We start from the raw sequence: 24,916 nt of genomic DNA on the forward strand, positions 1-24,916 counted from the left end.
CATTTTGGATATTTTGAATTTCGTCGGTCTGCTAATTTTTTTCTAGGCTTCTCCCTCGTCTCTTTATCTCTCTCTGTTTTCAGGTTTTCAGCGACCCGGTAGTCGAGGAAAGGTAAGTTTATTATTATTATTATTATTATTAGTGCCACAGCTCATGTGGTCTCTAAATTAGCCGTCTGCTAGTTTATGCTAACACTGCTAGCATTAGCATTAGTCTGCGTATACTGCTTATGAGTGTTTATATTTTTTTTAAATGTTTTTTGAAGCCGAAGTTTGTCGAAATGTATTCATTAGTGACTCTGGATAGTTGAATTAATTGGAATATGAATGTTCGCTGTTCGGTCACTACGTCACATACGGGAATCTCTTCCCTGGGTAGTGGTGGCACGCGCTTCGGTGCTAGGTCACGGCCAAATTGAGATACAAAAAAGATATTTGAGATTAAAAAATTGAGATAAAAAAAAATAATAGTAGCAATATAACATACGATTTTTTTTTTCTTTTAAGCTTCATACATTTATATTTTCGCTGTTCGGTCACTATGCCACAGCAAACCACAAAGGGTTCCCTGCCTGATAGTTGTGTCACGTGCAACACACACACACACAGAGTATGGAGTGTTCTTGTATCGCTATTACTTACAAAAGTATTTTTTGTTTTTGCCATATTTTAACCCATTTCTAGTGTGGTGTGCATTAAGCCTCACTCATTCAGTGAATTTTTGTTAATTCAGCACAAAGTGTATGTGCAGAACATAATGTTTGGGCTTTCACTAAAGTTATGGACTTATAGGGGTGTTTCGATAAGCATGTGCATTTGTGGTGGAGATGTGATGTGTTCATGTTTTATAGCTTTGTACTTAATCAAGAAATTATGTCTATCAGGGAATTGTACAGTAATAACCACACAGGTAATTTCTGTTTTCACAAGGCTAACATACTGTAAGAGAACATAGTAGTAACACTCTGTGCTTTAATGTGGTTGTGCTGACATTTGGTGTGTTTTTTGTCTTCTCCACTTTTAGATGCCTCGTGGGAAGGGCTACCGTCGCTCCCAGGCCGCCAGGATGAGGATGGCGTCACGACAGCTGGATTTGGAACTGCAACCCCCCTGCAGCACCTTTGTTGCACGTAAGTAGTCACTTAAGTTCACATAGTAATTTGTTAGTTACTGGGGTGTTTTGCACTTGTTTAAAAATTGCTACTTTGTAAAGGTGAATTAAGTCTTATTTAGTATTGTCTGTGTTTCCTACACAGGCGGCGGCACTGGGTACCGCCATGCAGTTCGGGACTGGCCAACTTCAGCGTTCACGGGCAGGAGCCACAAGTTGGTCATTCCTGCCGATGCCCCAGACAAGAAGGTAATTATTGTTGTAGTATTTGGTAAATCATTCTATTTGTGATAAATGTAGATTGTTGTTCTTAAAAAATCTCTCTGTTACAGTTCGTTCTGATTGTCGGGGCCTCCCATCTACGTGCTATCGTAGATGGGTTCGTCGAGATGCCAGAGGGGAGGATGTCCTTTGGCTTCATGTCAACGCCGGGGGCCTCAGCAGCGCAGCTGAGGACTGAGGTTGAGAACGCTGTTCTCCCTCGGATCCCAGAGGCAGTCTGTCTGTTGGCTCCTGGCAATGACTTGACTGCCAGCCGGACTGTCGACGAGGCTGCAGTGGAGTTCAGGAGGCTCCTGACCGCCATGTGTCGCCGTTGGCCGAAGGCAAGTTTTTTTTCTTTTTTAGTACTGCATTTATTATGTATGATAGTGGCAGTGTTAATGCATCAGCTGCATGATCTCTAAAACAACTATTTTTGTTTATTGTTAGCTGTGTGTCCTGGATTTTCCCCGCCGCCTGACCGTGGAGATGGACTACCAGGAGCTTCTGAGCCAGGAGTACCACCGCGTTGCGGCGCAGATGGGTATGTATAGACAAATGTGTGTACTTTTTCTGCAGGTGGATATATGATGGATTATATCTAATTCAGCAGTGTGAAAAAAATGGAATGGTGTTTGGTAGTATTCATTAGCATTTTGCATTTAACAAAAACAGTTGAAACTAAATAATTCTATGGATGTTTTATTTCTTTAAGGGATCCCCTACAAGGCCACTGCTGAGCACTTCCCCTTGGGCCGCCGGGAGCTGTGGTGCAGGGATGGTGTAAGTAAAATTTGTTATCATAGGAGTTTGATGTACTGGTTTTTGTACTTTATATATGAACTTAATGGCTGATGCATGTCTTGAATCAGAAAATTGCTCACCAAACTGATCATTATGTATTTTTGCAGGTGCACCTCAGTGACAGTGATGGGATGCCTATCCTGTCGCAGTTGTTGTGGGTTGCTTCCTACCAGCAGGTGGAGTCGAGCGAGCCAGAGCCAGAGCCAGAGGTTCGAGCCAGGCCATCTCCCCCTGTTCCCAGGCGCTCCCCCCGGGTGGTCGTGACAGGAGAGGTCACGGTGCCACCGCACTCAAACCCCTTTGAGTGGAACGTCGTTGGACCAGGCAGGAAGGTAATGTGGCATTTACTACAGTTGTGTGGTTGAAAGTATTTCAAGTAATTGAAATGACTTGCATAATTAAGACTATTTTTTATTTATTTGTAATTGAAGATGACTCCACCAGCTAACCTTGACAGGCCCGGTGCTGCCAAGAAGAGGGTGGTTCAGCAGGAGGTTTGTCATCTTTGTTACATAAAGTGACTTATTAAACTTTAACTGTACTTGTTTTGTTACATGTTTTCTAATATACTGCTTTTATTGTCAGGGGAACGTGGTGCTGAAGGAGTGTTCTGTCGTGCTGAACCCCGTGTGGTTTAGCCGCGAACTTCTGGATGTGTTGGGTGATGGCACCGTCCACGTTCCTGCTCCTGTTTCCACAGCAGTGGCGGCGCGCCAGAAGGTAACTTGCATGATTTAAACTTTTGTCATTTGGTTTCATCTGCTTGATGATTTCAGACACAACAGGCCATGCTGTTTTATGTAGTTTGAATTGAGCAATGCCCAATGTGTTTCTCTTATTTTAGAAGACTACGAGGGAACGTTGCCGGAGACCTATTGCCTCCTGGAAGCGGGTGGTCCAGCCAGAGGTCTGTCTTTGTTTATTAAATATTTCACTTCTTTGAAAAGTTTTTCTACAGATATGCTAATCAGTGACAGCTTCTTTCCACATTTGATCATATGTAGTTAGGAAGTGTGAAGTTATGAAAGGACCCTGTAGGTTACATGGTGTTTGTTCATGTATTTGTCTTTTTTTTCTTAGGAGGCAGCTGCGCTGGAGGCCCAGGCTTCTCCCACCCCGGTTCCTGCCTGTCTTGCTACAGTGGCTGAGAGGGAGGAGGTTGGCGCACCTCCTTCTGATCAGTCACTGGGGGACACCAGGAAGGTATGTACATTATACAATTTGTTTTTACAGTTTTGCCTTGTGGTGCTAAAATATGAATGTATTAATTTTTTTAAGTTACCTATAGTCTCTTCAATTTTTTTCCATAATTTTCCTTACAGGAGCGTGCCATGGACCTGCAGGTGGAGGATGTGCAGCAGGTCTGTAATTTATTTTTATGTATTGATTCATACACTTAAATAATGGCACCATTATTGTTTAAGCATATTTATATGTTGCCCACACAGGTTATTTATTTCCTCCCCCAGACTATTGGGTTTGTATTACAGTAAACATTTGACACATATTTTTAATTTCTACATTGTTAATGTGTATACATTTTGTTGTGGTGAGTTTTCAATGTTGTACAGCTACTTTAATTGATACCTAATTGTTTGTGTTTGATTCATCAGTCCTGTGACGCAGAGGGGACGGCAGTGGAGCGTGTGCATGACGTTGGTGTTCCTGCTTCGTCTACGGCTGCCAGTGATGTCCAGGATCAGGTGATTCATGATCCTGTCATGTCTTTCATTCGTGGGTCCTTTAATCAGGGGCACAAACGTTTTGGTCCTAACAGGCACAAGCAGTGTGCCACAAACAGTGTGACTGCAGTTATGACCAATGTTGTAAAGAGCGCTTGGACTTGGACTCAGACTGACATTGACAATGTTTTACTCAAGGGCAACGACTTGTACACTTACATGAAAAAACACCACATGATTAGTGATGCTCATCGTAGTGGGTATATTTTTGTAAGGGAGTTGCCCAGGGAGCATGTGTTGTGTAACAACACATTTAGATTGGAGTACCTAGACACACTCACAGGAGACATTGATGTAGAGGACTATGACCCTGCTCTGCAAGATGTGGCCATGCCTCTGGATGTTGCTTTCCAGAGGGCCATGTTTCAGGCAGATGCTTGCTTGTTGACCATTAGGAAGAACATGTGTGTGGTTTTCAAGCAAGGGTCCAGGTTTGCCGTGTTTGATCCACATGCACGTGGTGATGATGGTGGTTGGCAACCTGATGGTAGCAGCATCATTGCCTACTATGATAGTCTGGATGCACTCTACACACACATCACCAAACTTGTACAATCACTATATGCCTATGATGCACATGCTAGGGACAAGTTGTTTGAAGTCACTGGTGTTAAGGCTGTTATTGTTGTACCACATTCTTCAACAAGTGACACAGCAGTACATGGTACCAGTGCACACGTGCATGACTGTGATGAGGTTTCAGGAGAGGGATGTAGTGTTGACTTTGAGCCAGAAACAGTGACAGACAGTGAGCAGTCAGAGATAGTGACAGTGACAGACCGTGAGCAGCAGTCAGAGACATTGGGAGGTGCAGATGACACTGATGATGAATCCTCAATTTGTTTAGTGTCTGAGACAAATGCCAGCAATGTAACATTTAAGTGTTTGACATTAGCTGATAAGAGGAGCATCTGCACCAAACTTGGCATTGTCTCCAGTTTAAATTATGAGGACGTTGTTGTTGCTGATTGTTTAGATATTGAACAGCCAGAACCATGTACTACCATCGATATTCAGCCAGATGGTAATTGTTTCTTTCGATCTATGTCACATGTTTTTAGTGGACTAGAGTCATACCATAGGGCTATTCGCGTGGCTGTTGTCAAGCATATTGAACATAGTACTGATGTGTACCGTAATGTTGTTAGACAAGAGTTTACATCTGTACGGCAGTATATTACCGATTCACGCATGAAATATGTTGGCACTTGGGCTACAGAGCTTGAAATTCAGGCAGCTGCAGATTTGTTTAAAGTTAATATTTATACATATAGTCAACAGAAATGGTTAAAGTATAGCTCGAGTGGTGCAACAACTGTAGACAAAGGGATTTATCTTAAACACTGCAATGAATGTCATTATGAGCCCATTGCATGTGTGAAAGATAATATCTCTAGTAAATGTTTTAGTTTAAGTACCTTGGGTGAAATGAGTCATGCAAACGTAAGTTTTGATGTTATTTCACCTCGTAAAACCCGTAATGATAGGCTGAAGAGGAAAGAGAGGGAGAAATATGCCGATGACAGCGAATTTAGGAAACATAAAATAATGAAAGTACAACACAGATATTCAACTGACAATAAATATAGACAAACAATACAGCAGGCCAGTGTTACGAAGTATGCTACAAATGAAGAACACAAAGCTAAGGTAATACAAACTGTTAAAGATAAATATTCTACCAATCAGCAGTATAGATCAAAGTTAAGACAGAGCAGTGCACAAAAATACGTGTCAGATGATGAGTTCAGGTCTAAAGTAAAACAGAGCAGTGTTAAAAAATATGCTTCAGATGATGAGTTCAGGTCTAAAGTAAAACAGAGCAGTGTTAAAAAATATGCTTCAGATGATGAGTTCAGGTCTAAAGTAAAACAGAGCAGTGTTAAAAAATATGCTTCAGATGATGAGTTCAGGTCTAAAGTAAAACAGAGCAGTGTTAAAAAATATGCCAATTCTCCTGATCATCGTGCTCATGTGAGACATTATATTTCAGAAAAGTATAAATCTAACCCTGATTACACACAGTCTATAAAGAAGCGAAACCAGGAAAAAAAACGTAATCAAAAGCTGCAAAAACATCAGATAGATTTTGTAATTCAGCAATTTAGAGAAAAGGTTAAACAGGGCCCAGAATATGTTTGCTGTGTATGTCATAGATTATTATTCCAACATCAGGTACTTCAGTGTAGAAAAGAACAATATGGAAAGAAAGGATCTGTAGTAGCTTCATTGGCAGATAAATGTATAACTTCCACATATCTTCATGAATGTGGTGATAAATGTACTGCAGACTGTACTTTAAAATGGACACATGTTGGTAAATTGTGGATTTGTCACACCTGCCACAGAAAAATCCTTAGTGGAAAAGTACCTGAAGAAAGTGAAATTAATAATCTACAGTTAGATCCTATTCCACCAGAACTAAATACATTAAACTCTTTAGAACAACATTTAATTGCACAGCATATTCCCTTCATGAAAGTACTAGCTCTACCTAAGGGAGGACAAAATGGTGTCCATGGCCCTGTAACATGTGTTCCTTCTAACAATAATGCTGTTAATAATGTGCTTCCTAGGTTAGAAAATCAGGATTTAATGATTCGTGTTAAATTAAAGAGGAAAATTACCTACAAAGGGCATTATGAATATCAGTATGTCCACACAAATAAAGTTCATTGTGCACTAGAACATTTAAAATCTCATAATAAGTGGTATAAAGATGTGGAAATTAATACAGATTGGACGAATCCTCTTGAAAAAGATAAAAATGATGATGGTAATACAAGTGAGGAGGGTGAAGAGGTAAAAGACATTGAAGATGAACACATTAATGATAAACAACAGCATGGCATGTATTTAGACACATGTATGCAGCCTGTAGATGTTGCACAGGAAATATTAGATCAGCATTTTGACAGTGTGTTATCAGTAGCTCCAGCAGAAGGTAACAGTCCTGTGCGTTTGCTTACAGATGTTAGCAATGAGGCTAAATGTTTTCCTGTTCTTTTCCCAAAGGGAACTGGTACTTTTCATGATGCCAGACAGCATAGGTTGACATTGAGTCGTTATCTGAATTGTAGAGTTCTTAATGCTGATGGTCGATTTGGCAGTAACTTGGATTACATCTTTTATGCACAGTATTTGTCAGAGATTAATCAAGTTGTGTCAAATGTTTCCATTGCATTAAGGAAAGGGTATCATGGAGGAGAGAACACCCAGATTACATCCTCCATGCTTGCTAGTACAGACTTTGTTAAGAATGTTTTAAAGTGTGACATGGGCTACAAATTTTTAAAACCTATTCGCGGAACACCTGTGTTTTGGCAAAGTGTACAAAAAGACTTATTTGCTATGGTCAGGCAGCTTGGGATTCCTACTTGGTTCTGTTCCTTTTCATCTGCGGATTTACGTTGGACAGAATTGATGGAAACCTTTATGAAAGTGCAAAATTTGCAAGGCAATGTAAATGAAATGGACTGGTCCCAAAAATGTAATTTGTTAAAGAAGAATCCTGTGACAGCAGCAAGAATGTTCGATCATAGGTTTCGTTCTTTCCTAAAAGATGTGATCATGTCCCCTGCTCAGCCAATAGGCAAGATCATTGACTATTTTTATCGCGTTGAGTTTCAACAGCGTGGATCGCCACATACACATTGTTTGTTTTGGGTGGAGAATGCACCAAAGATTGGCAGTAACACAGACCAGGAGGTCATAGATTTCATTGATAAATATGTAACATGTGAACTCCCACCTGAAAATGATGATATGCATGAGGTTGTTTCCAACGTTCAAATGCACAGTAAGAAACACTCTAAGAGTTGTAAAAAGAAGCGCACAACGTGCAGGTTTAATTTCCCGCGACCTCCAAGCAACAAAACATTTATCTGTAAACCAAAAACAGAGGAGCAGCAGCAACAAGATAAAACTAACATAGAGCAGCAGCAAAGTAATGTAAAAACGTGTGATGCAGAAGCAAAAGCTAAAGAAATAATGAGTAAAGTTAAACTAGCTCTTTCAAATGAAGAAACAACATTTGACAGTGTTGACGCTCTGTTTAGTTCCATTGGCATCAATCAGTCAATTTTTGAAAAGGCATATCAGTTAACTACAAAGAAAACTAGCGTCATTCATAAAAGAAATGTAAACGACGTTTGGGTAAATCAGTACAACAAAGATCTTTTGCGTTGCTGGAATGCAAATTTGGACATTCAGTTTGTATGTGATCCATATTCATGTGTAGTATATATCATCTCGTATATCTCAAAAGCAGAAAGGGAAATGGGTTTGCTACTTCAACATACACAGAACGAAGTTAAAAGTAAAGGGAATCTAGATGCAAAACAGTCTCTTAACAAGTTAGGAAGTGTGTTTCTGCACAACAGAGAAGTATCTGCTCAGGAAAGCGCATATCGCCTGACAAACATGCGATTAAAGGAGTGCTCCAGAAAGGTTGTATTCGTTCCAACTGGAGACAATATTGTCAGGATGAGTCTTCCTCTAAATGTAATTCAGAAGAGAGCAGAACAACAAGACACAAACAAAGACCAAATCTGGATGACAAACATCACTGATCGCTACAAAAATAGACCTAAAAGTAATGAGTTTAAAGACATGTGTTTAGCAACTTATGCTTCACAATATAGAGATGTGCCCAAAAATGAAAAATGTAGAAGCAATGTGATTAAATTAGATAATGACTGCGGTTTTGTAAAAAAGAGGACATGGACAGATGTGGCTGTTGTGAGATATGCTCGCTTTTCACCAACACAACATCCTGAAAAGCACTATCAAAGCTTGCTTCAGCTGTTCTTGCCTTATTATACAGGCAATCAGTTGAAACCCCCACAATTTTTATCTTTTGAACAGTTTTATGACACTGCTTCTGTCACTAACGGCAATGAAATTAAATCTGTAAAAGAGGTGGTTGATTTGAACAGGTCTAAATTTGAAATAAATGCTGAAGAATTAGAACATTGTGAAGAAGCTGTAGCACACGTAGGCTTTCAAGAAGATGCTTGGGCTGAGCTTTGTCCTGAAGCTGAATTGGGGAGATTAGAAAGTTTGGAGGAGATGAGTGTTAAAAAAGATTTGTTTCCTACAGAAAGAGATGTTATTCCAGATTTGCAACCAGACAAGACACCGGTGTCTATAGAATTCCCAAAACCAAAAATTCATCATTCTGAAGCACAAGCTATTATGAGATCCCTGAATGATCTACAGTCACAGGTGTTTTATAAGATACGACAGTGGTGCTTGGATAAAATTAATGGTAAAAATCCTGCACCTTTTCATGTGTTTATTTCTGGTGGAGCAGGCACAGGAAAATCTCACTTAATTAAAGCTGTGTATTATGAGGCAACAAGACTGTTAGCAAGAATGTCAGATTATCCAGATGATGTTCATGTTTTACTCACTGCCCCTACTGGTGTAGCTGCTTATAACATTAATGCTACTACAATACACCATAGCTTTGCTATTTGTAATAACGTTTCATTACCATATCAGCCACTAAAAGAGGAAAAGGTAAATACTGTAAGAGCCAGTCTGAAAGATCTCCAAATATTAATCATAGATGAAATTTCCATGGTTGATCACAAACTATTGACCTACATCCATGGCAGACTGAGGCAAATTAAACAGTGTGCTGATTTTTCTCCCTTTGGTAATGTATCTGTAATAGCTGTTGGAGATTTTTATCAACTTCCACCAGTTAAAGGAAGGCCTCTTTACACAGACCAAACAGAGACCAACCTATGGGGAAATACTTTTAGCCACGTAGAGTTAACAGAAATTGTGCGACAGAAAAATAAAAACTTTGCTGTGACACTAAATCGCATCAGGAAACATAAAAAAGGAGAAAAACTTAATGTCCAAGATGAAAAACTATTAAAACGATGTGAGACAGGCACGGGTGATGACACAGAAGACCTTCACGTTTTTGCAACAAATAGTGATGTAGAAACCCATAACTTTAAGATGCTGCATAAAGTATGTTCTGATATTGTTCAGATTAAAGCACAAGACTTTGACAAAAATCCTCAAACAGGGCGATTCGCAAAAACTACTACTTCACATACCTTTGACAAACAGACATATTTAACTAAATTGTTGAGTGTTGGTCCAAATGCTCGTGTCATGCTCATCAAAAACATAGACACTTCAGATGGTCTTGTTAATGGAGTATGTGGCACTGTTTGTCTTGTAAAATCTGATGAAAATACCAAACTCCCCAAAACTATTTATGTTAATTTTGATGATGAAAGGATTGGCAGTAAATTAAGAGCAAAATTCCCATGTACAGTGCCTGGTCTTCAAAATGCAACACCAATTGGACGTGAAGAAGACAAAGTAACCAACAGAGGTGGAGTTAGACGCCAGTTTCCATTACGTTTGGCATGGGCATGCACAATCCATAAGGTGCAAGGCTTAACTTTAGACAAAGCAGTAGTGTCTTTTAAAAAGATTTTCTCTGCTGGCCAAGCTTACGTTGCTTTAAGCCGTGTAACATCCATAGAAAATCTTATTATTCAGGATTTTAAAGCCACTGCTATTTACGCAAAAAGTGATATAGATGAAAATTTAGAGGCAATGGAAAAATACATTGAGACTCCATTAACAAGACCAGATGCTTCTCTCAAAGTGTGTTTATTTAATATTCAAGGTTTAGATGCACACATATTAGACCTAAAACAAGACCGCAGGATGTTGGATGCTGATTTGATTTGTCTCACAGAGACATGGCTACAACACGACACACCACTCAGTAACACTGCTATGGCAGGATGGACATTTCATTATAAAGCTAGATCTCAGTGCTATAGTGACATGGAAACTTTTTCCAGTTTACAGAAGGAACAACATGGTGGTGTAGGCTTTTATCACAAAAACCACATCATTTGCAACATTATCAGTGTGCAATGTATTAATTTGGAAGCTATAATGTTTAATGTTCAGCCTATGAACCATAATTACATAGTGCTGTATAGACCACCATCATACCAAATTGGCCTATTTAAAAAAAACCTAACTGCTGTAGTCAACCACTTTAATCAGTTATCAGGAGGTAAAATAATAATGGGTGATTTTAATGATGATGCAGTGAGTTCAAAATCTATAGAAAACCTGATGACACAGCATGGTTACAGTCAAATTGTTACTTCTCCTACAACAGAAAATGGGACACTAATTGATCATATTTACATTAAAGAAATTGATCCCACAACTGTAAATGTCCAAGTAATGCCAACATATTTCAGTTATCATGAATGTCTTTGTATGTGTTTTAAATAGGGCCTGCAACGTTCATCTCGGGGGGGGGGGGGGGGGGAACTGACTGACTGACTGACTGACTGACTGACTGACTGACATGTTAACTGGTACCTGACTGTTCCACAGTTCACGACCTGTTTGAGAATGTGTTTTTGAGTTTACGTACAGGTGTAAAACAAGCAGTTGGAGCAGAGACAAGCTGAGCATACGAGAGGCTGCTGACCAGCCAGGGGCGAGATAATGCCAATGAGGAGTCCCAGAGGGTGTGAATAAACCTGACAAGATGCAGAGGCAGAGAGAATTGGTCTTCTGTCTTGAAAGGTATGTAAAAGAATGTGATCAAATATCTGTGTGAGAGATCCACTGTAATGTATATCAGCCACTGAAAACTGCTTTCTCACCCCAAAATGCAGGGCCAAGGACAGTGAGGCACAATGGAGGGAATAGGCTAGAAGCTCAACTGAAATGATGCCCCAGGAGGAACAACAAATATGCAGCTCATACAGGAGCAGAAGGAAGAACAAATGAAAAGAGAAAACAACAAGGACTATGGAGAGTCTGAAGCCTCCCTGCACAAGAACTGATAACAAATTCGCCATTGTAAAAATGTATTGTTGGAGACATTTGGCTTCTGTTGATTAGATTGATTGTAGAGAGGATGTTTTTAATTAACAAGTGACTTTCTTTTTCTTTATTTGAACCTATCTTTTTATAGTGAGCTTTTTCATGTGATAACACAATGTTCCTGATGCAATCAGTCAGGTCAAACGATTGTTAATCTCTCCCCTGATGATTTTGTCCTGTTACAGTTAATTTCCTTATTTTTTGTGTAACTATGTGTATATATTTATACACATCTTATAACAGGTTATTTTCTAAGATTTGTAAGTGTTGTGGGTGTAAAATCCAAAAAACAAATATCCTTCTTTTGTTCATTTGTAGATAAAGCGGCATAGATAAACCAACTTGATCCTGCTGCTGTGTTTGTATATATTTATCTATATATTACTTGTGCAATAATTTCAGCCATGAAACAGTGTACATATCTCCAATAAAAACAGTCAATGTCCTTCCTGCTTCTCATGTCTTTCATTTTATACATCCATTGTAAAATTAATATTTTCTGCTGCAGTATTACAGAACTGCTAGATTAATAAATATATATATATATATTAATATATTTATTAATATATTATATTAATATTTATATATTATATTAATAAATGTATAACCACTGTGTGATGTCGTCTGCCTAAAGGAACTTTTCAGAGTTGTTGAGGTTTGAAGTGGCAGTGGGTTTATTCCATGTCTACATTTGTGACAAAAGATAATAAATACACTCATCTTCTCTTGTGGGCAAACAGAACATGCTCTGTCTTTACAGTAGATCTTCAGCTACTTTGATGATTACCCATAATAAACTGTACCTTCTAGAATGTCATACAAACAAAATACATTAGGTGCGATCATATAGTGGATTTGAACACATGTAAATGAAAGAATGAAACCAGAAAATGATCATAAACAGAATAAATCTACGCTATACAATTATTTGACAATGAACTGTTAGCAATTTTTATATGCTCATGTAACATAATCAACTAGAATGAGTAAGAAATAATACAGAACAAAGAAATTTAGCTGATCTGCATGTCTTAATTACTACCACACTCTGTTAGAAAATACACCGTAGCATACCTTAATTTGTGACAAAAGATGATCAATCAGTAAAGTGGTCTTCGCTTGTGGATGTGATTTTTCCATCCATCTTTTTTTAAAGTAACCTTCAGGTTGCCTCTCAAATGCCAGCCACATCCTTTTTCAAAATGCTGGACATTAGGTTAACAACACCCAAAATGGTTTAAACCAATGTTCTGAATAATAAGGAATGAATCACCTGTCAGGAAGAAAGAAGAAAAATATCTGCCTCAAAGGATGACGGGGCTCAGGGTGTGCATCAGGACACAGGCCAATGTCTGAGCCTCAGTATTCACTGTAATGGGAAGTGCGAAAGGCTGAATGTGTGGCAATTTGGATTTGTCGTAATAAGTCCCGCCCACTTTCACCGATTGTTACGTAATTTTGCAGCTGGCCTGTGGAGTGATGTCTTATCATGCTCACCAAATTATGTGTGAATGCGATCATCTTTTAGGAAACTTGATATTTGTGGGTTTATAACGCCCCCTGTTGATTGATTTGCACCATATTTGGCACAGAGCCTCTGGATGACTTCCTGAACAAGTGACTTAAGTTTGACGTTAAAAGCATTTACTTTGACCAAAATATGAAACAATGTGTTTTTTTTAGCTAGCAAAAAAGATTATTTGGCTATAAGTAGAGCATTTTTTGGAGTGCCAAAATTCTTTTGATAACTTTTCACCAGACTCATCTGGAGATTATATGTGCCAAGTTTCATGCAGATAGCTCTTAAACTGTAGGAGGAGTTCAAAAAAGTTGGTTTTGCATATGCGGTGACTTAGCAAAGGAAATCTGCAGCAGAAGTGGGCGGGGCCTATGTCAGACAATCCAGCTCTATTCAGGGAATACATGGATATGAGGTATATGAATGTGTCATTTAAAATGTGGAAGTTACAGGCAAAAACGCGTTTGTATCCGTTATAGCGCCACCTAGTGGTGTAGATGTGCTATTTTTGTTATGGAAGATCTGTGTCCTATTCTATATGTACCCTATAAATTTCACAACCCTCATCATAAGAGTTCAGCTAAAAAAATGCTTGTTATTTATGTACTTATAAGCCACGCCCACATTGACCAGTCATGACCACCTTCAATATATGGCCTCAGGAATGGGTCTGCATCATACCTACTGAATTTGGTAGAAATCCGTAAGGCCGTTCAAGAGATATACATTTCCTAGATTTGTAGCGCCCCCTAGTGGTCAACATTCACAAAATTTGGCTCATACCCTCACAGTCACATGCCAACCAAGGATCTGACATTTGGTGTTAATAGCATTTAGTTGGACCGAGATATCCAACAGTTAGCATTTTCATAGCTAGCTACAGAAATTAATTTGTTAATAATTTGCGCCTACCTTGGCCGAGCAAAATTCTTTTGATAACTTAAGATCAGGTTGAGCTGAACAGTGTACGTGCCAAGTTTCACGTAGATCGAACAAAATCCCGAGGAGGAGTTCGAAAAAGTAGGTTTTCCAGTTTTTGCGATTTTGCGCAAAAATTTTCTAGGCGGAAGTGGGCGTGGTCAATGGCAAACTGATTCAGCTCTATTCAGGGAATCTGGGGATATAAGGTTTTTGAATGTGCGACATACGGTGTGAGAGTTATAGGCCAAAACGCGTTGTCCTCACGTATAGCGCCCCCTGCAGGCGGACATATGTAATTTTTTGCGTCTGAGGTACGTGCAGGGGTCTGGACCAACCCTCCAAATTGCACCGCCCTCCCTTGCACGGTGTAGCCTGCAGCACCAGTTTTATCAACGGAAAAATAAAAATAATAATAATAATAAAAATCAACACAAAAACAATAGGGTTCCTAGCACCGCTGGTACTAGGAAACGCGTCTGCTTGCATACGCGTTTCCTCGTCCCCTCGGGCTTGGCCCCCTAATTAAAACTGCAAGCAGTGATGAACGGGCCCTCGCGCCCCCACCCATGTCGGGCTGTGGCTCAGTCGGAGGATGTAGCATCACCAAGGTCTTATGTCTCAGCTGAGTTAATTTCAGGTGTAAATACTTAAGATTATGGGAGTAATTACTCCAAGAATGACGCAAGTGACTTCCTGTTGCCAGTAGGTGGCGCTATGACTGTCACTAAATATGAGACTATACATGTGTTCAGACCAGGACGCTGAACAAGCATATTAAATTTGGAAAAGCTCAGAGCATGTGGAGTCAAGTTATGAGGGTTTGAAATTTCATGGCGAGACATCGAAATGCGCCACATCACCACGGCAACCAGGAATGATGGACGAAAAAGCTTTTGATAACTTGTCATCTCCAATGTCTCAAGATGTTTCTGAGCGAATTTGAAGTGGATGGGATGAAATCTCTAGGACTAGTTCATTCAACTATGAGACCTGGAAATGACCAAAAACTTCACCAAAATTGAGCATTTTTCCCAAGAAGGCCGACTTCCTGTTGGACTTAGGGTATAGGTCCAAATGGCATTTTTGTGCGTCTTGAGATGATACATAAACCTACCGAATTTCATTCTTCTATGTCAATCGGGAAGGCTGAGGTTCAATTTTGAAATATTCAAGGGGGCGCTATTGAGCCGTTTAGTCACGCCCATCCCATTGAAATATATATGATGTTAAATGACCCCACTCCAGACGTGTGTGTTGAGTTTCGTTACCGTGAAGGCATCCTTTGCCTCTGAAAACTGTAATCGTATTTTCATGGCGTTGAATGCGTTGTCATGGCAACAGTATTTGATGATGGGTCATGAGTTGCAGAATGTAGCATCACCAAGGTCTTATGTCTCAGCTGAGTCAATTTCAGGTGGAAATACTTAAGATTATGGGAATAATTAATGAACAAATGACGCAAGTGACTTCCTGTTGCCAGTAGGTGGCGCTATGGCTGTCACTAAATATGAGACTGTACATGTGTTCAGTCCAGGACCCTGAACAAGCATCTGAAATTTGGAAAAGCTGAGACCATGTGGAGTCAAGTTATGAGGGTTTGAAATTTCATGGCGAAGCATCGAAATTCGCCGCGTCACCACGGCAACCAGGAATGACGGGGGGAAAAAACTTTTGATAAATTTTCATCTCCAATGTCTCAAGATGATTCTGTGTGAATTTGAAGTGGATGGGAAGAAAACTCTAGGAGTAGTGCGTTCAAATATGATGCCACAATTTGCATTAAAATCAATAATTTGATTCAAAATGGCCGACTTCCTGTTGGTGTTAGGGTATGTGTCCAAGAGACTTTTTGGTGCGTCTTGACATGTTGAACATGTATACCAAGTTTCGTTTCTCTATGTCAATCTGTCACGAGGGGCTCGCTTTTATTGATTTTGTAGGGGGCGCTAGAGAGCCATTTTGTCACGCCCATTTGTGCAAACCATAAAATATCGAAATTTTCGCCGGGTCTGGCTTGCGTGCAAACTTTGGTGATTTTCGGGGCACGTTCAGGGGGGCAAAAAGGCCGTCGTCGTGCAAGAAAAAGAAAAATAATAATAATTAAAACTGCAAGCAGTGATGAACGGGCCCTCGCACCCCCATGCACCGCGCCGTACGCGCATGTCGGTGCGTGCTGCAGGCACACGGCAGACACAGCGGGCACGTAGACGTCTTGGCACCCGGGCTCGTAATGAACGTTGTGTGATGGGGCTAAGTCACATTGCATGTGTCCACTAGGTGGTGCTAGAGATCACCCACCAATTATATGTCATGTTGCAGTGTGTGATGTAGAGAACACATCCTGTAAATTTCATGTAAATCGGATAATGTTTGTCATATGAGGCTGACTTCCTGTGTCCAGTAGGTGGCGCTGTGTATTTGACACAGTATTGATGCATAGATGTGTTCAGGGCGGGACCCTCTACATGCATGATGAATTTGGAGTGGACAGGACAATGTCTGTAGGAGTTATAAGGACTTCCTGCCTAATGGCGAAGCATCGAAATTGTCCGCACAGCCACGCCCAACAGGAATAAGTCATAAAAAAGCTTTTGATAACTTTTCATCTCCAATGTCTCAAGATGACTCTGTGTGAATTTGAAGTGGATGGGATGAAATCCCTAGGACTAGTTCGATCAAATACGAGGCCTGGAAATGACCAAAAAACTCAGCAAAATATAGTATTTTTCCCAAGATGGCCGACTTCCTGTTGGTGTTAGGGTATGGGTCCAAATGGCGTTTTTGTGCGTCTGGAGATGATACATAAACCTACCGAGTTTCATTCTTGTATGTCAATCGGGAAGGCAGAGGTTCAATTTTGAAATATTCAAGGGGGCGCTGTTGAGCCGTTTAGCCACGCCCATCCCATTGAAGTATATAGGAAGTTTAATGAACCCACTCCAGACGTGTGTGTTGAGTTTCGTTACCGTGGAGGCATCCTTTGCCCCTGAAAACTGTAATCGTATTTTCATGGCGTTGAATGTGTTGTCATGGCAACGGTATTTGATGATGGGTCATGAGTTGCAGAATGTAGCATCACCAAGGTCTTATGTCTCAGCTGAGTGAATTTCAGGTATAAATACTTAAGATTATGGGAGTAATCAGTGACAGACTGAAGCAAGTGACTTCCTGTTGCCAGTAGGTGGCGCTATGACTGTCACTAAATATGAGACTGTACATGTGTTCAGACCAGGACACTGAACAAACATATTAAATTTGGAAAAGCTCAGACCATGTGGAGTCAAGTTATGAGGGTTTGAAATTTCATGGCGAAGCATCGAAATTCGCCGCGTCACCACGGCAACCAGGAATGACGGGGCGAAAAGCTTTTGATAAGTTTTCGTCTCCAATGTCTCAAGATGACTCTGTGTGAATTTGAAGTGGATGGGATGAAATCCCTAGGACTAGTTAGTTCAAATATGAGACCTGGAAATGACCAAAAAATGCACCAAAATGGAGCATTTTTCCCAAGATGGCCGACTTCCTGTTGGACTTAGGGTATGGGTCCAAATGGCGTTTTTGTGCGTCTGGAGATGATACATAAACCTACTGAATTTCATTCTTCTATGTCAATCGGGAAGGCTGAGGTTCAATTTTGAAATATTCAAGGGGGCGCTATTGAGCCATTTAGTAACGCCCATCCCATTGAAGTATATAGGATGTTAAAGGACCCCACTCCAGACGTGTGTGTTGAGTTTCGATACCGTGGAGGCATCTTTTGCCTCTGAAAACTGTAATCGTATTTTCATGGCGTTGAATGCGTTGTCATGGCAACAGTATTTGATGATGGGTCACGAGTTGCAGAATGTGGCATCACCAAGGTCTTATGTCTCAGCTGAGTCAATTTCAGGTCGAAATACTTAACTTTATGGGAGTAATTAATGTACAAATGACGCAAGTGACTTCCTGTTGCCAGTAGGTGGCGCTATGACTGTCACTAAATATGAGACTGTACATGTGTTCAGACCAGGACACTGAACAAGTATCTGAAATTTGGAAAAGCTGAGACCATGTGGAGTCAAGTTATGAGGGTTTGAAATTTCATGGCGAAGCATCGAAATTCGCCGCGTCACCACGGCAACCAGGAATGACGTGGGAAAAAGCTTTTGATAACTTTTCATCTCCAATGTCTCAAGATGACTTTGTTTGAATTTGAAGTGGATGGGATGAAATCTCTAGGAGTAGTGCGTTCAAATATGATGCCACAATTTGCATTAAAATCAATATTTTGATTCAAAATGGCCGACTTCCTGTTGGTGTTAGGGTATGTGTCCAAGAGACTTTTTGGTGCGTCTTGGCATGATGAACATGTGTACCAAGTTTCGTTTCTCTATGTCAATCTGTCACGAGGGGCTCGCTTTTATTGATTTTGTAGGGGGCGCTAGAGAGCCATTTTGCCTCGCCCATTTATGCAAACCATAAAATATCAAAATTTTCGCCAAGTCTGGCTTGCGTGCAAGCTTTGGTGACTTTTAAGGCACGTTCAGGGGGGCAAAAAGCCCGTTGTTGGGAGAGAAGAAAAAAAAGAATAATAATCATGGCAAAAACAATAGGGCTTCGCGCTGGTCAGCGCTCGGGCCCTAATTAAAACTGCAAGCAGTGATGAACGGGCCCTCGCGCCCCCACCCATGTCGGGCTGTGGCTCAGTCGGAGGATGTAGCATCACCAAGGTCTTATGTCTCAGCTGAGTTAATTTCAGGTGTAAATACTTAAGATTATGGGAGTAATTACTCCAAGAATGACGCAAGTGACTTCCTGTTGCCAGTAGGTGGCGCTATGACTGTCACTAAATATGAGACTATACATGTGTTCAGACCAGGACGCTGAACAAGCATATTAAATTTGGAAAAGCTCAGAGCATGTGGAGTCAAGTTATGAGGGTTTGAAATTTCATGGCGAGACATCGAAATGCGCCACATCACCACGGCAACCAGGAATGATGGACGAAAAAGCTTTTGATAACTTGTCATCTCCAATGTCTCAAGATGTTTCTGAGCGAATTTGAAGTGGATGGGATGAAATCTCTAGGACTAGTTCATTCAACTATGAGACCTGGAAATGACCAAAAACTTCACCAAAATTGAGCATTTTTCCCAAGAAGGCCGACTTCCTGTTGGACTTAGGGTATAGGTCCAAATGGCATTTTTGTGCGTCTTGAGATGATACATAAACCTACCGAATTTCATTCTTCTATGTCAATCGGGAAGGCTGAGGTTCAATTTTGAAATATTCAAGGGGGCGCTATTGAGCCGTTTAGTCACGCCCATCCCATTGAAATATATATGATGTTAAATGACCCCACTCCAGACGTGTGTGTTGAGTTTCGTTACCGTGAAGGCATCCTTTGCCTCTGAAAACTGTAATCGTATTTTCATGGCGTTGAATGCGTTGTCATGGCAACAGTATTTGATGATGGGTCATGAGTTGCAGAATGTAGCATCACCAAGGTCTTATGTCTCAGCTGAGTCAATTTCAGGTGGAAATACTTAAGATTATGGGAATAATTAATGAACAAATGACGCAAGTGACTTCCTGTTGCCAGTAGGTGGCGCTATGGCTGTCACTAAATATGAGACTGTACATGTGTTCAGTCCAGGACCCTGAACAAGCATCTGAAATTTGGAAAAGCTGAGACCATGTGGAGTCAAGTTATGAGGGTTTGAAATTTCATGGCGAAGCATCGAAATTCGCCGCGTCACCACGGCAACCAGGAATGACGGGGGAAAAAGCTTTTGATAAATTTTCATCTCCAATGTCTCAAGATTACTCTGTGTGAATTTGAAGTGGATGGGATGAAATCTCTAGGACTAGTTCGCTCAAATATGATGCCAGATTCAGCATTAAAATCAATATTTTGATTCAAAATGGCCGACTTCCTGTTGGTGTTAGGGTATGTGTCCAAGAGACTTTTTGGTGCGTCTTGACATGTTGAACATGTGTACCAAGTTTCGTTTCTCTATGTCAATCTGTCACGAGGGGCTCGCTTTTATTGATTTTGTAGGGGGCGCTAGAGAGCCATTTTGCCACGCCCATTTCTGCAAACCATAAAATATCAAAATTTTCGCCGGGTCTGGCTTGCGTGCAAACTTTGGTGACTTTTAAGGCACGTTCAGGGGGGCAAAAAGGCCGTCATCGGGAGAGAAAAAAAATAATAATAATAATCATGGCAAAAACAATAGGGCTTCGCGCTGGTCAGCGCTCGGGCCCTAATTAAAACTGCAAGCAGTGATGAACGGGCCCTCGCGCCCCCATGCACCGCCTTGTACGCGCATGTCGGTGCATGCTGCAGTCACACGGCAGACACAGCGGGCACGTAGACGTCTTGGCACCGGGGCTTGTAATGAACACTGTGTGATGGGGCTAAGTCACATTGCATGTGTCCACTAGGTGGGGCTAGAGATCACCCACCAATTACATGTCATGTTGCAGTGTGTGATGTGGAGAACACATCCTGTAAATTTCATGTAAATAGGATAATGTTTGTCATGTGAGGCTGACTTCCTGTGTCCAGTAGGTGGCGCTGTGTATTTGACACAGTATTGATGCGTAGATGTGTTCAGGGCGGGACCCTCTACATGCATGATGAATTTGGTGTAGATCAGACAATGCCTGTAGGAGTTATAAGGACTTCCTGCCTAATGGCGAAGCATAGAAATTGTTTGCACAGCCACGCCCAACAGGAAGAAGTCATAAAAAAGCTTTTGATAACTTGTCATCTCCAATGTCTCAAGCTGACTCTGTGTGAATTTGAAGAGGATGGGATGAAATCTCTAGGAGTAGTTCGTTCAAATATGAGGCGTGGAAATGACCAAAACACTCACCAAAATTGAGCATTTTTCCCAAGATGGCCGACTTCCTGTTGGACTTAGGGTATGGGTCCAAATGGCGTTTTTGTGCGTCTGGAGATGATACATAAACCTACCGAGTTTCATTCTTCTATGTCAATCGGGAAGTCTGAGGTTCAATTTTGAAATATTCAAGGGGGCGCTATTGAGCCATTTAGTCACGGCCATCCCATTGAAGTATATAGGATGTTAAATGACCCCACTCCAGACGTGTGTGTTGAGTTTCGTTACCATGGAGGCATCCTTTGCCCCTGAAAAGTGTAATCGTATTTCATGGCGTTGAATGCGTTGTCATGGCAACAGTATTTGATGATGGGTCACGAGTTGCAGAATGTAGCATCACCAAGGTCTTATGTCTCAGCTGAGTCAATTTCAGGTGTAAATACTTAAGATTATGGGAGTAATTAGTGAAAGAATGAAGCAAGTGACTTCCTGTTGCCAGTAGGGGGCGCTATGACTGTCACTAAATATGAGACTGTACATATGTTCAGACGGGGACACTGTACAAGCATATTAAATTTGGAAAAGCTCAGACCATGTGGAGTCAAGTTATGAGGGTTTGAATTTTCATGGCGAAGGATCGAAATTCGCCACGTCACCACGGCAACCAGGAATGACGAGGGAAAAAGCTTTTGATAACTTTTCATCTCCAATGTCTCAAGATGATCCTGTGTGAATTTGAAGTGGATGGGATGAAGATTATGGGAGTAATTAGTGAAAGAATGAAGCAAGTGACTTCCTGTCGCCAGTAGGTGGCGCTATGACTGTCACTAAATATGAGACTGTACATATGTTCAGACGGGGACCCTGAACAAGCATCTGAAATTTGGAAAAGCTCAGACAATGTGGAGTCAAGTTATGAGTGTTTGAAATTTCATGGCGAAGCATCGAAATTCGCCGCGTCACCACGGCAACCAGGAATGACGTGGGAAAAAGCTTTTGATAACTTTTCATCTCCAATGTCTCAAGATGACTCTGTGTGAATTTGAAGTGGATGGGATGAAATCTCTAGGAGTAGTGCGTTCAAATATGATGCCACAATTTGCATTAAAATCAATATTTGATTCAAAATGGCCGACTTCCTGTTGGTGTTAGGGTATGTGTCCAAGAGACTTTTTGGTGCGTCTTGACATGTTGAACATGTGTACCAAGTTTCGTTTCTCTATGTCAATCTGTCACGAGGGGCTCGCTTTTATTGATTTTGTAGGGGGCGCTAGAGAGCCATTTTGACACGCCCATTTGTGCAGACCATAAAATATCGAAATTTTCGCCAGGTCTGGCTTGCGTGCAAACTTTGGTGACTTTTAAAGCACGTTTAGGGGGGCAAAAAGGCCGTCGTTGTGCAAGAAAAAGAAAAATTAAAACTGCAAGCAGTGATGAACGGGCCCTCGCGCCCCCATGCACCGCCCCGTACTCGCATGTCGGTGCGTGCTGCAGTCACACGGCAGACACAGCGGGCACGTAGACGTCTTGGCACCTGGGCTTGTAATGAATGTTGTGTGATGGGGCTAAGTCAAATTGCATGTGTCCACGAGGTGGCGCTAGAGATCACCCACCAATTACATGTCATGTTGCAGTGTGTGCTGTGGAGAACACATCCTGTAAATTTCATGTAAATCGGATAATGTTTGTCATGTGAGGCTGACTTCCTGTGTCCAGTAGGTGGCGCTGTGTATATGAAGCAGTATTGATGCATAGATGTGTTCAGGGCGGGACCCTCTACATGCGTGAGCAATTTGGTGTAGGTGGGACAATGTCTGTAGGAGTTATAAGGACTTCCTGCTTCATGGCGAAGCATCGAAATTGTTTGCACAGCCACGCCCAACAGGAAGAAGTCATAAAAAAGCTTTTGATAACTTGTCATCTCCAATGTCTCAAGCTGACTCTGTGTGAATTTGAAGTGGATGGGATGAAATCTCTAGGAATAGTGCGTTCAAATATGAGGCCTGGAAATGACCACAAAACTCACCAAAATTGAGCATTTTTCCCAAGATGGCCGACTTCCTGTTGGACTTAGGGTATGGGTCCAAATGGCGTTTTTGTGCGTCTGGAGATGATACATTACCCTACCGAGTTTCATTCTTCTATGTCAATCGGGAAGTCTGAGGTTCAATTATGAAATATTCAAGGGGGCGCTATTGAGCCATTTAGTCACGGCCATCCCATTGAAGTATATAGGATGTGAAATGACCCCACTCCAGACGTGTGTGTTGAGTTTCGTTACCGTGGAGGCATCCTTTGCCTCTGAAAACTGTAATCGTATTTCATGGCGTTGAATGCGTTGTCATGGCAACAGTATTTGATGATGGGTCACGAGTTGCAGAATGTAGCATCACCAAGGTCTTATGTCTCAGCTGAGTCAATTTCAGGTGTAAATACTTAAGATTATGGGAGTTATTAATGAAAGAATGAAGCAAGTGACTTCCTGTTGCCAGTAGGGGGCGCTATGACTGTCACTAAATATGAGACTGTACATGTGTTCAGACGGGGACACTGTACAAGCATATTAAATTTGGAAAAGCTCAGACCATGTGGAGTCAAGTTATGAGGGTTTGAATTTTCATGGCGAAGGATCGAAATTCGCCACGTCACCACGGCAACCAGGAATGACGAGGGAAAAAGCTTTTGATAACTTTTCATCTCCAATGTCTCAAGATGATCCTGTGTGAATTTGAAGTGGAAGGGATGAAGATTATGGGAGTAATTAGTGAAAGAATGAAGCAAGTGACTTCCTGTTGCCAGTAGGGGGCGCTATGACTGTCACTAAATACGAGACTGTACATGTGTTCAGAGCAGGACCCTGAACAGGCATCTGAAATTTGGAAAAGCTCAGACCATGTGGAGTCAAGTTATGAGGGTTTGAAATTTCATGGCGAAGCATCGAAATTCGCCGCATCACCACGGCAACCAGGAATGACGGGGGGAAAAACCTTTTGATAACTTTTCATCTCCAATGTCTCAAGATGATTCTGTGTGAATTTGAAGTGGATGGGAAGAAAACTCTAGGAGTAGTGCATTCAAATATGATGCCACAATTTGCATTAAAATCAATATTTTGATTCAAAATGGCCGACTTCCTGTTGGTGTTAGGGTATGTGTCCAAGAGACTTTTTGGTGCGTCTTGACATGTTGAACATGTGTACCAAGTTTCGTTTCTCTCTGTCAATCTGTCACGAGGGGCTCGCTTTTATTGATTTTGTAGGGGGCGCTAGAGAGCCATTTTGTCACGCCCATTTGTGCAAACCATAAAATATCGAAATTTTCGCCGGGTCTGGCTTGCGTGCAAACTTTGGTGAGTTTCAGGGCACGTTCAGGGGGGCAAAAAGGCCGTCGTCGTGCAAGAAAAAGAAAAATAATAATAATAATAATCTTGACAGATACAATAGGGCTTCGCGCTGGTCAGCGCTCGGGCCCTAATAATAATCCGGACAGATACAATAGGGCTTCGCGCTGGTCAGCGCTCGGGCCCTAATAATAATCTTGACAGATACAATAGGGCTTCGCGCTGGTCAGCGCTCGGGCCCTAATAATAATTAAAACTGCAAGCAGTGATGAACGGGCCCTCGCGCCCCCACGCATGTCGGGCTGCGGCTCGGTCGGAGAATGTAGAATCACCAAGGTCTTATGGTTCAGCGGTGTCAATTTCAGGTCTAAATACTTATGATTATGGGAGTAATTAGTGAAAGAATGAAGCAAGTCACTTCCTGTTGCCAGTAGGTGGCGCTATGACTGTCACTAAATATGAGACTGTACATGTGTTCAGACCAGGACGCTGAACAAG

At 41.2% G+C, this 24,916-nt stretch overlaps 1 protein-coding gene across 1 annotated transcript; it reads left to right on the forward strand.

Annotated features, from left to right (window-relative positions):
• Nucleotides 1-1,024: 1,024 nt before the first annotated feature.
• LOC128361756 (uncharacterized) lies at nt 1,025-14,456 on the forward strand. The gene is made up of 14 exons (XM_053322309.1): nt 1,025-1,130; nt 1,257-1,360; nt 1,444-1,716; nt 1,823-1,916; nt 2,088-2,155; nt 2,284-2,508; nt 2,608-2,670; nt 2,762-2,896; nt 3,021-3,083; nt 3,257-3,379; nt 3,499-3,537; nt 3,790-4,726; nt 5,912-10,557; nt 14,394-14,456. The coding sequence occupies exons 1-14, from the start codon at nt 1,025-1,027 to the stop codon at nt 14,454-14,456; spliced, it is 6,939 nt and encodes a 2,312-aa protein (XP_053178284.1).
• The last annotated feature ends 10,460 nt before the right edge of the window (nt 14,457-24,916 follow it).

The sequence above is a fragment of the Scomber japonicus genome, chromosome 7, assembly GCF_027409825.1.
Source record: "Scomber japonicus isolate fScoJap1 chromosome 7, fScoJap1.pri, whole genome shotgun sequence".
Lineage (NCBI taxonomy): Eukaryota > Metazoa > Chordata > Actinopteri > Scombriformes > Scombridae > Scomber > Scomber japonicus.

Bases quoted from the DNA above. Each gene is read 5' to 3' on its own strand.
- LOC128361756 (XM_053322309.1), top strand. From the start codon at position 1,025: ATGCCTCGTGGGAAGGGCTACCGTCGCTCCCAGGCCGCCAGGATGAGG. The intron at 1,917-2,087 runs GTATGTATAGAC...TATTTCTTTAAG, and splicing joins CCGCGTTGCGGCGCAGATGG to GGATCCCCTACAAGGCCACT. The intron at 2,156-2,283 runs GTAAGTAAAATT...GTATTTTTGCAG, and splicing joins AGCTGTGGTGCAGGGATGGT to GTGCACCTCAGTGACAGTGA.